The sequence below is a fragment of the Cyprinus carpio genome, chromosome A6 (genome assembly GCF_018340385.1).
Source record: "Cyprinus carpio isolate SPL01 chromosome A6, ASM1834038v1, whole genome shotgun sequence".
Lineage (NCBI taxonomy): Eukaryota > Metazoa > Chordata > Actinopteri > Cypriniformes > Cyprinidae > Cyprinus > Cyprinus carpio.
Window position 1 is genome coordinate 21,448,047 of NC_056577.1, and position 13,003 is coordinate 21,461,049.

The 13,003-nt window shown below is 34.9% G+C and overlaps 1 protein-coding gene across 9 annotated transcripts in view; it reads right to left on the reverse strand.

The window, feature by feature from the left end:
* Positions 1–13,003, reverse strand: part of LOC109099302 (microtubule-associated serine/threonine-protein kinase 2-like) — a 135,523-nt gene that overhangs the window by 26,001 nt on the left and 96,519 nt on the right. For 8 of the 9 annotated variants that reach the window (XM_042758411.1, XM_042758410.1, XM_042758412.1 and 5 more), the window contains one exon: positions 1,613–1,704. In XM_042758411.1, the coding sequence (XP_042614345.1) occupies positions 1,613–1,704 (92 nt within the window). Of the gene's footprint in view, positions 1–1,612; positions 1,705–11,696; positions 11,958–13,003 lie in introns of those variants that run through there. The other variant, XM_042758416.1, reaches the window with a different exon arrangement.

A 13,003-nucleotide genomic window follows, 5' to 3' on the forward strand; every position in this document is an offset into this window, starting at 1 on the left:
GAACAATTTTAAAGCATTTAGTAAAGTTAACTATTAATGTGAATTATCAAGAGTATATTCATAAACTAACACTAATAAATGCATTGTTGTATTGTTCGTTTGTAGTTAATAATAACAATCAATTAACTAATTTTAATAGCTGAATTTAAGCAATGACTATTGTTTGTGCTCACTACCATGTTGAAATGTATCAAACTCCAATTTTATTAGTGGACTGAGAGGATCTACTGTAGCATTCCCCATATTTTGCACCATCCATTCTTCCTTCTGTTTTAATAAAACAGCTAGTGCCCAAAGCATGAAACTACCATCACCATAATTCACTGTAGATATAGTGTTTTGTGGTCTGTATTAGATATTAGATTTTTCACCAAGTAAATCGTATTGAATTTCGGTTAAAAATCTATATCTTGGTTTCTACTGACCACAAAGTATCTTTCCCACATCACAAATGGGTCAATATAATGGCTTTTGGCAAAACCTTGATATGTTTTCACATCGTTTTTCTTGACTAATGGCTTCTTTTGGCCACCAATAGATTCTTTCCTTATGAAACATTTTGTAATTTTCTCTTCTTAGAAATGCTCTTTAGCTTATTTTCACAGCAGTTCTTCAGATTTTTCAATCGAATTTAACTAGGGGTTTATTATCCACATACTGTAGTGTAGCGTATTGGCTACTTTAATGATCATTTAGTGTTATTTAAATGTACAGGTAGAGGACAACTGAACTACAAATATGCCCCCATTACAGCAACTGTCATTTGTGCTTCAGTAAAATGAAAATGTTTGCTTACTCTCATTGACAATGCACTCAACACTTCATACACAACTGAGAATCACGCATCTCATCTCTATGATAACTTAAAATGATCTTTTCCTTACATACACACTAGTCTAGTCTGTGTACATGTATAAAACATGGATTTGATTATGCCTCATGTTTTACAGGGAAAGGATAATAAGACTCAGAATGACGTATTTCAGACAAGATGGAAAGTACAAATCTGTCAATCCCTAAGGAGGCATACAGAGAAATTGTATTAGAAAATGTCAACTGTCAATCCATTCATAATGCCCATGAATTAGATGAGAAATCCGTGCACCACATTAGAATTACTCTATGGCAAACTGAGATGTGATGGTTGCTATGGAGATATAATGTAATATTTTGTGAACAGCTGCCACACAGCTTTCCATTTTTTGTGCGACAAGACAAACAGCATGTGAAGCATACTTGTGAAATGTGTGCAGTTTGTATGCCTCTGGTCCAGAATCTAGTAAAACGTCAACAGTCTACATAGCCAGCTAAATAAGACAGCATACTAAAAGAAAAGACACCTTAAAAGTGGCTGAAATAATCTAAATAAATAAAATGTATTTCTAATCTATATTTACTCAACTCTGTCTTCCATCTTGGGTTATTTCTACTAAGCTCAATGCAAAGAAATTTGCAATCAAAGTATCTTGTAAGGCAGCATAAAGTTTCTGCCTATTGTTTGGAACAGACTTTACATAGGGAGCATGAAATGCATAAAAATATTTTTGGTAAACAGCTCAAAATGGTTTAAAACACATCCTGTATAAGGAGGAGGGAGAGGTATATCTTGTACCTGGATGTCCGTGCAGTGGTGAATGGGGACGAGGCAGAGTAGGAGAGGTGCTGGATGTCACTATCAAACTCTTTCTGTTGCTGGTCCGACAGCTGTAGAAAAGAACAAAAAACAAAATTCAGGATGATCACTCGTCTCATACATGCAAAAACAATTAAGAGAACGATTTGTAGATTGAGCCAAATGTAAAAACAGGTCAGAGTTAAGACATTATAATATACTGAATCTGAGAGTATGCCCATTCAGAAAGATTACAGACAGCAATGTATGGAAGAACTTCACCTCTAAATGGCAGTGGAGTCAGATGATCATTGTCTAATTCAGGTCACACAAACCTGTCTCGTTTTATGAGGCTGAAAGTGCTCTTTTCTTCTGGCACAAATGCTAAAAGCTTCCAGCTCAAGCTGACAGGGGGAAAAACGGCCACCTAAAGCTCAGCTCAAATGAACCTTGAGTCTTCCAGCTAGGACAATACAGCCTCACGCTCCATTACTGAGAGGAGAGATGGCTGGCTGAGCTTTCAGAATTGCAAGACGGAGAGCAGTGTAGTGAAAAGTAAGGGATGAGTGCTCCTTAATTCAGTGTGAGCAAAATATTGACATACACGCACACATAGCTGAGCAATCAGAAAGGTAAGCTGTGGCCTTTACAAGACATCACGCCACTGCAGAATCTACAATCTACGCCATGACAAAAGAAATTATATTTGACCAGAGTTTTGAGCATCTGAATTGACATAAAAAGCATGTGTTCTATAAAATAATGCCAAGACAAGACATCAAAATACAAGAGGTATCTTATGTATTTATATAATATGTCTTTATTAGGTAATATCTTAAGTGATCTTAAGTAAACTCAAAAACTCACAAAAAAAATAACAGCTCACAAAAATCGGTTGGAATCGACTGTAATGATCTTTTCACCGAATAAATTCACAGAATCAGTCAGAATAGTTACTGAATGGCAAGTCATTACTTTCAGTCATGTCAGACTTGAAATGAAACAAGAAATGTCTTGTGTAGTTAGGGTTGTAAAAGATAAATCAGTAGCATTACTATTTATTACAAAAATGTGTAATTAAACAATAACAATAAAAACTTTTACTAAAAATAAATACATAAATACTGTAAAATAAATAAAAGATTTATATATATATATATATATATATATATATATATATATATATATATATATATATATATATGTTGTGTGTATATATATATATATATATATATATATATATATATATATATATATATATATATATATATATAATATATATATATATATATATATAAACATTACAGTGTGCAAATAGTAGCCCTAAGTATTTTCAGAGATTTTGAGTTACAACTCTTAAATGTATTATATAATTATAATAATAATAATAATAATAAACTTTATTTTATAAAGAGTCTTTTAAAGTAGCTTCTCAAAGTGCTCTACACAATATAAGCAATGCAATTAATAAAATTAAAGACAATTAAAGTTAATAGACATCAACAAGCAAATGCAAGTTTTAAAAAATATGTATTAAGTTGAATTTTAAAAATGTCATAGGTCTGAACTTCCTTAAGTTCAAGAGGCATAGAATTCCAAAGGGCAGAAGCATAGGAAAAGAATGTCCTGTCACCCATAGATCTCAAGCGTGTTTGAGGAACCACCAGCAAGTTTGACTGTGAGGAGCGTAATCTGTGATTAAGAGTGTAATGAATGTGACAGTTCTGTTAAATAATGAGGTGCCTGCCTGGCCATGCAATGCTTTATATGTGAGCATCATCATATTTAAATCAACTCTTAACCTGACTGGGAGCCAATGCAAGGGTTCTAAAACTGGAGTAATATGGTTGCATATCCTGGACCCAGTTAAGATCCTGGTGACCGAATTTTGTACATATTGCAGCTTGTTTAGTGTGGATTTAGAAACTCCAGCTAAAAGAGCGTTACAATAATCTATCCGAGAGAAGACAAAGGAATTTATCAGCATTTCTGCTACAGTAAAATTTTGCATAGGACATAATCTTGAGATGTTTTAACAGTACTCTGAACAAAAGAATCAATTGACAGATTAGCATCAAAAAATAGCTCTAAGGTTCCTCACTCTATTCTGGATTTCCAAAACAGAATCATCGAAAGTTAAAAACAGAGAACCAACTTTAGAAATTTGATGACAGGAAACAATGAGCATAAACTTTAATTTTTCCACTGTTCAGACACAGGAAATTATCATTTATACATGTTTTTATCTCCATAATACAGTCAGAAAGAAAAGCAGTGTAAGGGCGCTCATCAAGATTTGAATGTATATAAATCTGCGTATTGTCAGCATACAAATTATAATGGAGGCCAAGTGATCTCAATAGATGGCCAAGTGGTGAAAGATAAATATAAAAAATTAAAGGGCCAAGACTGACCCCTGAGGAACACCAGTGAAAATAGAGCTAATCTCAGAACTAAAACTTTGAAAAAAAAAATTTTGTGCTAAAAGTCTAAAAATGAATGCTAAAATGAATGTCACTTGTTTCATATTCTTGCATATGAGGCAAAGACAATACATTTTCAGGAGCAGGAGACATGGAGAAAAAGAGAAAGCAAGGGGTGTGAGGAAGAAGAAAAGCGAGAAACCAGGAGAAAATCGATGACTTACGAGCTAATACTGGCACATTAATACTTAAAGAAAGGCCTTTCTTCTAAAGTGGCTGATAAGAAAAGATTTCTATTGGTGCTGGCTTAAAGATTAAATTTTTTTTGGAGAAGGATGTTAGGTGAACAAGACATCAGAAAAGCAATGTGATGTTATCTGCCATGTGCATGCTGACCGCAAAATGCTTAAAAATGGTTACAATTCAAGACATCTCACATCCCCTTCTCACTATACTGCATCTATTTATTCTGCAAAAAACATCTTAACAGCAGTGTGCTCTCATTCAGTCTGTTTGTGTCAAACCAGTGCCAAGCATCCTGCAATATTAATGAGTCTTCATCGGATTTATACTGATATTAACAATGAAGACCATTCAATGACTTAATACAATGGCATAAAAGTATAAAGACTATAAAGTGGTCTTATTTAAAAGAGTGCTTACACTAACAGTGATCTGCAATGACTTTAATCATAAATTTCCAATGAGACCTGGTGATGTCCAGAGACAAGAGTGACAGCACCCGCTGGTGACAAGATGAGAGTCTCAGCCAGTGCAAAAAGGTTGAGAAAAAAATGGATCTCTATGCAAACGTATATTATATAATCTTTAGCAGATAAAGCAAGTTAATAAAACCCACTGTCATTTCCATTTTACCAATGTGCAATGTTTAATATCATTTTTGTTTGAGCTGCAAACAGTAGCAGTAATAACCAAAATGTCCATTAAATATCTACATATAATTAAGAAAAGAAATCTTATTCTTAAAAAGTCCACATATCCATTTGCTTATCTGTATCAAAAACATATATGAACACTACTGCAGTTTTATTAACATTTTTATTTTGTTTATTTAGTCATTTTTATTGAATTTATTTATTTATTTATTTTTACATTTGAGACTTATATTGTGGCATTTAATAAGCCATTTTACTAGTTACATCAAGGAGCTCAGAAGACCGGTTACATTCACAACATGGACATTAACGTCTGATATTTATGCAGCACATTACTATCCCTTTAACCCCTTCTCAAGGTTGCTGCTCATGAGTCTTTCTGACTAGATACATGTATTTACAAAGCTGACACTTTTATATGCAGAGTATATGCAAATGGCTGTGTGTACTCTTTAAGAATAAGACTTTTTTTTCTTAATTTTATTGAAAGAGACACTTTCAATAAAGACATTCCATTTATTCAAGCACTTACTGTACCACAAACAGCCACAACCTGTCAGTGCCGTCATGAAAGCTTAACACAGCTGATAAGAATAAGAATGAGAATGCATAAGAAGCTGTTATCCAGAAAATTTCACATTGTTTATAGGTGAGTGTGTGGGTGGATTGTGACATGAATTAGCAATAATGTACAAAATGAAAGTGCATTTTGGAATAAATTGAGCCTGGAAATTAAACTCCAGGAGGTATGATGCTGAAAAAAGCTGCACACTCTCATTAAAACATCATTCCATCATAAGAAAATAAAAAGGGGGAAAACATGGCAGCAACAAGCCCTGGTACAATTTACATGCTAATAACATGAGCAGCTGTGTAGGATTCACACATGTGAAAAGAAAGTTATCTCGTAATTACAGTAATTGCAGAGAATTGCTTGCCCCGATTTCTAAACACCAAGAAATTTCAATTTTATTCACTAGCAAACCTGCTTGTTTTCATTTTCATCTGTGTTTATTTGAGTTTGTTTGAGTTGATTAAGCTTCATGTAAACTAATTAAAGTGCGACTGGAATTGTTGAGGGCTGTTTTGGAAAAAAAAATTTATGTTTAGATACAATTAACAACTATGAACATGAAGTATAATTATGAACCTGCAGCTGTCTCTACACTTTACAGGTTATGTGTTATATGCTCATTTTAGATTTTCATTTAGTTTACATCAGTTCAAACGCACACTGTGGCTCTCCAAAAATGGGCCACCTGAACTAAGAAAAAGATAATCCACTCATACACTCACTTATACCGGATTAGATTGTACACAACAGCATAAATACTCTACATTTGAGAATAAACACTTCTGCAGGCATACTGCATAGCTTTGAGTACAAATCCTGTGGATAAAAGAAGCAATAGTGAGGTATGTGTATGTGTATTGTGAGTAACTGTCAGAGCTCTTCCACTCTATTCCTCTAAACTTGATTTTAGATAAGCCAGATAAGATGCTATAATGGAGGATCTTCATTCATGAGAAATGAAGCAGAGTCTCAGTAGACAACAGAAGGCAATCAGAACTTATGTGAGGTTAAAGTTATAGGAAGCATGATTTTGGACCAATGGGATTTCACTGTGGATGGAACAGAAAAAAATGTCTTGCTGGACGGTTGGGGACAAGATTTTACACAGAATAGATAGCATTTATTGCTTGCCGCTTTGTCGCATTGCATCTGGTTAGGACACAGAGTTTATTCACATCTGCACATCAAAGCATTGAGGATTATGACTGAATTTCCTTGTGATATGACAGCTGTTTAAAGCCATATGTGCCTTCTAAAGAAATCTAAAAACACCTATGTATGTACACAGATTGATATGCCCTAATAGATGGTAAGTAATATACTTAGATATGTACAAACAAACATGCATAAACAGAAAAGATATTGATAATAGTAGTTAAAATGCTATGGAAATATCATTGCTGCTGTTTAGCATATCAAATGATTATCCATTATCCATGTTGCCAAATGCCTTGAACTGAATGGTATAATTGCCATGAGCAGATGCAAGGAGCCGATTAATAGTGAACACTACAATTATGAGCAAACAACTGCTAGCCTAGTGCTCCACCCCACTCAACACTGTGGACAGGTCGAGAGGGGGGAAATGAGAAAATAAACACATGCATTGCCTCTTTTATAACAAGATTGACCCGGTTTGAGGTTTAATATAACTGAAACAATGGGAATAGTGGTTTCAAGAGATCCAAACCAGCCTGACAAGATCAATGCTGGCCAGAAAGCCAATTACAGCACTGATGGTTTCCGCCTTGAGCTTCCTTTGTGTAATCAAGGTACTATCAATATTGTGCACAGTCATTTTCATTTCAAATTAGAGTAATTTTCTTCTGGAAAGACGGAAATGTGGTGGCCCAAAGGTGCCACATTTATAGTTATTATGCTGCCTGTAGCAATCCTATGTGGGTAATTAAAATGCAAACAACCATCAACCACTGTCTAAAATACAATGAATCAATGACTGAGACCTGCTCAGATGTGCATAAGAAGGCTTTCAAGAGGCTAAGTGGCTATATTGAGTGCAGAAAAAAGATGAAAAACAGAAAGAAAGAAATCAATTGCATGTAACATTCCATATCATCAAGGAAGAGGACAATTTAACAGTCTGAACGATATGAAATTGGTTCTGCTGAATGTTTCATGAGTGTCTCAAAAACTTTTTGCACACATACACACAGACTAAAGTGGTATGGGGAGTGACTATGATGAGAATGCTGAAGGGAGGCTGAACGATAAGGGCAGATGATGAGGCCACAGATGAAGAGAATGAAAAAAAGGAAAGAAGAAGGCATAAAGGGAGATAAAGGGTCTTTAGTTGTTATTATTATACCCAGCAGTGGCTATAACAGCATCACACGGGCTTAAAAAGCTACTGTTGAGAGGGTGTACAGTCATTCTTCTCAGCTTTACATTTCTTTATATTTACACTATGTAACATGTTACACAGACCACATCAAGACATGATACCACTGGGAAATTCTATAGTGGAGTCATGTGAGTTGATCCATGGTGACAAGTGAGGTGTTAGACTGCAGCTAGTTCGGCAACACCCCAGAGACAAGAAAGAGGAGACTGGTGAGTTATAACAGCTTCAGACACACGCGCACACACACACACACACACACACACACACACACACACACACACACACACACACACACACACACACACACACACACACACACACACACACACACACACCTGTCAAACACTTTGTGCTTGTACTCTGTGAAGAATGCTTGCGTGTGTGGTCAAGTGCACTTCTTGGTCAAAATGCTTGTCTTAGTGGAAATATTTGTGTGTAAACAGTCAGTTTTTTTCTAAAGCAGTTGTAAATAGACAGAAAAAAAATGTGATGTCAAAATATTTTTTGAATAACAAAGAACATTGAAAACAGTGTTGTTATTGTTAATTAAAATTAGAACTATTAAAAATAATTGTCATAATTTAATTATAATTTTAATAGAATAAAATAAAATAAAATAAAATATAAATGTTATATGAAAAACCTTTTAAAAAAGAAATATTGAAATGTCACCTTGGTAACTCAAATAAAATCAGTTTAAGCTGAACGGCTAAAGATAATAAAACTAAAACTGAAAATAAATAAATAAATAAATCAAAGCAAATTAGAAATATAAACAAAAAAAGCCTAATAAAATGACAAAAACAAAAAATTACTAAACCTAAATTTAAAATCCATTCATTTTACAAACTTTTCTTTTGGGTCATTAAAATGAAAATAAAAGACAATGCAAGATATTAATAAATACTATGAACATATAAATAAGACTAAATCAATACTGCTTGAAAATGATTACACAATTATTTGTTTACAATTATTAGAATTTTATCACTAATTTATAATTATTCGCATTACTTTTTAACTATGTAAATACTCGAAACAAATCAGAAAAATACAATGTTTTTGTGCAATATCCAAATTGGTATCGAGAATCGTGAAATTTCACTGATATCGGTACCTGAATAATGAAATGCTGTTGTCATGACAACCCTAACTGGCGTGTGTGTGTACGCAGGTTCAGCTCAGTCACTGATGGTGTCTGCTACAGGTGGTGTGTTCACAGGAGGCACAACACAAAACCTCTCAACACATCTACATTTTATAAATAATGTATCTTCTCAGAAAGGGTAGTGGGTCATTATAGGGACGGGGTCAGGATGCCTGGCAGGGTATCTGCAGAATATTTAAGCTCAAATTTAAGACTTTTTAAGACCTGCACAAATAAAACTAATACCATGTAAGCGGGGTAGGGAAATAACTATGGTAACATATCAAACTGTAAAATAAGGGATGCACCACATGTTCGGAAACCGAAATTATTCGGCTGAATAAGCAAAAAGACAGAATAAATTGTACCGAACAATGACGTGACATGATCAAACAGAGGCGAGCACTAACGCAACACACATGTCAGCAGTGTGCAAGCATTTAAAATTATCCGATAAAGATGCAAAAATCATTACAAGCACAGACAGCGAGAGACTGTTTAGTACTGCATCGCATGTCTTCGATGAGAAGAGGAAGGGGTGGTTGTTGTTGGTTACTGTATGATGACTGAAATCATGAAATGCCCTTAAACAATTAAAAAAACTACAGAATGTTGTGTTTTCTAATTCATGCACTAATTGCATGTGTTCAAACAGCGCTGCATGAGCTCGCGGCACCAGGATTCCAAGTCCAAAGGGCGATGAAACAGTGTTATTTATCAGTTGCTTAGTAACATTTTTAGGAATTTTTATAAGGCATGTTACAATATGATACGTGCAACAACATCTTCCCAAATTCATAATGAGAATCATTTATAAATCTACTGTTGTCAACAAAAACATGCACTGAGATCTTCCTGCGGGCTTCTGCCAAAATAATAGCTGGGAAAAAGCAAGAACTCCATCAACATTAATAAAAGTTATTATTGCCATTTTACTGTTGTTATGTAAAATAAAATAATAAAGACAACAATAATTACAACAGCTCTATTAATACATTTATTACAGCTTTCACACATAGAATTCAGACTGGGATCTGTAATATTTTCTAATGTTTTAAAAGAATTCTCTTTTGCTCAGCGAGGCTGTATTTATTTGTACAGTAAAAAATGCATGCCTGATTCAAGAAGGGGGTCTCAAAAATTGCCAAAAAATATTATTTTACCAACTTATTAATTTTAAGTAAGATTGTGTTATTTTGTAATTATTGGTATAATGTCTGCTAGAATGTTAAAAAATGTTCATTGTGTTAAGTAAATATTTTTAAATCACATTTTAGTTATTTAATTTATGCAATGGTGAAAAAAAAAGGCAAAATGGGGGAAAAAAATGCAAAAAACCATGTTCGGTATTCGGCCTAATGTTTAATTTTGTTTGACTTCGGCTTCAGCCAAGAATTTTAATTTCAGTGCATCCCTATGTAAAATGACTGTCAAAAGCATGATTTACAGTTCAAATACAAGTTTTTACAAAAACTGAAAGTTTTATAAAATTATAAACTTCACGTTTCAGCTTTTAAACCGTTTTTAAGAAAATCAAAAGTATCAATTATTGTATTCATTGAAAAAATTATCAATCAGTCATTATTATATGAATTTAATAACGTCGATCCACCAGTTTACATTTACAACCCTGCATGTTTGCAGCATAAAACGGGTTAACTTTCACAGTAGTCTGAACAACTTTCACATTAGTCTGAACAAAAACAGCAAATGGACTTCTCTGGCACTTTTGGAACGTCAGAAATATAATGTCATGATCCTTCAGAAATAATTTTTTTATATAAAGATTTGTAACATTATACGTCTTTAGCCACTTTTGATCAAATGAATGTATCCTTTCTGAATAAAAGTAAGTAGGATAAAATATAATACTGTACCCAGCAAGCATATGTGACTGTTAAAATTCTGATCACTTAGAAAAGTAACAGTACACCTCTCCTCTACAAGACTCATTCATACTTTCATACATCATCCACACAAGGCTATTTCTAAATTATAACTTAGACAACACACTGTGCACTGCACCAATGTCATGGCCACTTAATGATTCAGACAGCATCACAATGAGAATGTCACTACAGAGACAGATGTGGAGTGGAAAGAAGTAGATCACTCTACAACAGTCTCAACTCTGTTGCTATGCGAGCACTGTGCCCTCCCCTCATCTGTCTCTCTAGGCTAAAGGAAGACAGGAAAAACACAAGCAGGGAAGGATGGAAAGCAATTACAAATGATCTACCTCTAACTCAGCTTGCAAATTTGAGCACATCTGCATGCAAGTTTACTCTGGCATGGTAGATCAGAGCAAAACCGTCCACTCTCAAACATCATGTCATTAAAGACTAACCTTGCTCACCTTGTTTGTGTGCATATCTGGCCACGTCATAATTTGCGCCCCTGGCTGAAGGGCTTGTTACTTTTACGCACACTGACTGAGAGGAAGGAACATAGTACGATGTGCATGAGGAGGGTCTGAAATGAGCATGAGCACAGGAATACAGCACAGACAACAGGGAGAAAAATCACAGAGCACACCTACATAAGCAAAACCTCAAGACAGCCTGCAGCATGCCATCAATTACAGCTCATATGACTGAAAACAACACACACAAAAAAAAAGGGTTACCTGACTATCAAGAAAAGAAAGCATAGAGATAGAGATATGAAATTGGATAGCTGTACCTCTTGGATCGACGGAGCATGCTTCTCTCCGGCAGGGAGAAATTGGAGAGAACGGTCCAGAAGGAATCAGACATGATATCTATGCACTAACATGGCTGTCATCCAGAGATCAACTGCGATAAAGCACCAGAGAAGGAAGAACAGCTGGCTAAATGAGCATTTCCTCTCTGATAGCAAGCACTAGATGATGTTCTCACAGCTGTTGCTGTTGCCGGCAACCTGTGACACTACTAGAGTTATCGTGAGATGCTGTCATGTGCTTTTTCTCTCCTCTAAAACCCTCCCTCCTCTCTCTCTCTCTAACTCAAACACACAGCAGTGCATGTATAAAAATGAAGACAACTTTAAATTCAACCTCTAAATAAGCATAGTACAGCTAGACTGCAAGTGTCAGAGAGGCTGCTAGCAAAACTAAAAATTTTGTGAGAAATAGCGATATGTTTTAATGTTAAATGATCTGTCAATCAGAAATGGCTGGATTTGACAGTATTCAATGCAGCGTCCCTGGAGAAAGTGACAGAATGGCAGAAGATTAAAGTGTGCACACACACACACACTCACATATGCAGGATTTTTTGGACAAATGTAACAAGCATAAGAGAGATTCTTCTGTGTTGTCCAAACTATTTCATCATTAGCCCAACACACTCAACTGAAGAAGAAATAAATAATTGAAAAATGAGGAATCAAAAAATAAACAAGGCTGGGTGAAATCATGTGTGTCTGTGTGCATGTGTGTGTGCAGTTTTGCTGCAGGGTAGATGCAGGCAGGCATGGCAGCACTGTGTCACCTTGAGCTAACCGACACCATTGGCTCAGTTGCTTCAGACACATATCAAAGAACAAACAGCTAGAAAGAGAAAAACACCTCCACCTAATACCACACACATCTACACACACCGAACAAACATAACAGCAGGTAACAGTGCTGACACTGTATATTTGACAGTGATTTCTCTGAAGCAGCAAGGGATTTTTTTTTTGGCTTATGTTAAAAAATAAAATAAAACAACATATTACAAAATAAAAGTATAAAACACTCATTTTGCTAAAACAACAGTCCAACAGTGACACCAACCGATTAAGGTTCAGAGGAAAGCAGCACCTCTTTTGCCTCCCTTAAGCTTATTGCATTGTCATTGTCCAAAAATGCATGTAATGAGAAGTGGTAATAGCTAATTATAGGCGGAGCACTTAAGAAGTGTTCCCACAATGCATTCATAGCAGTCTGATAAATAATATAAACAAATAAATGAATAAAAAAGCTCAAATATAAAATGTTTAAGCACTTCACCATGGCTGAAAGC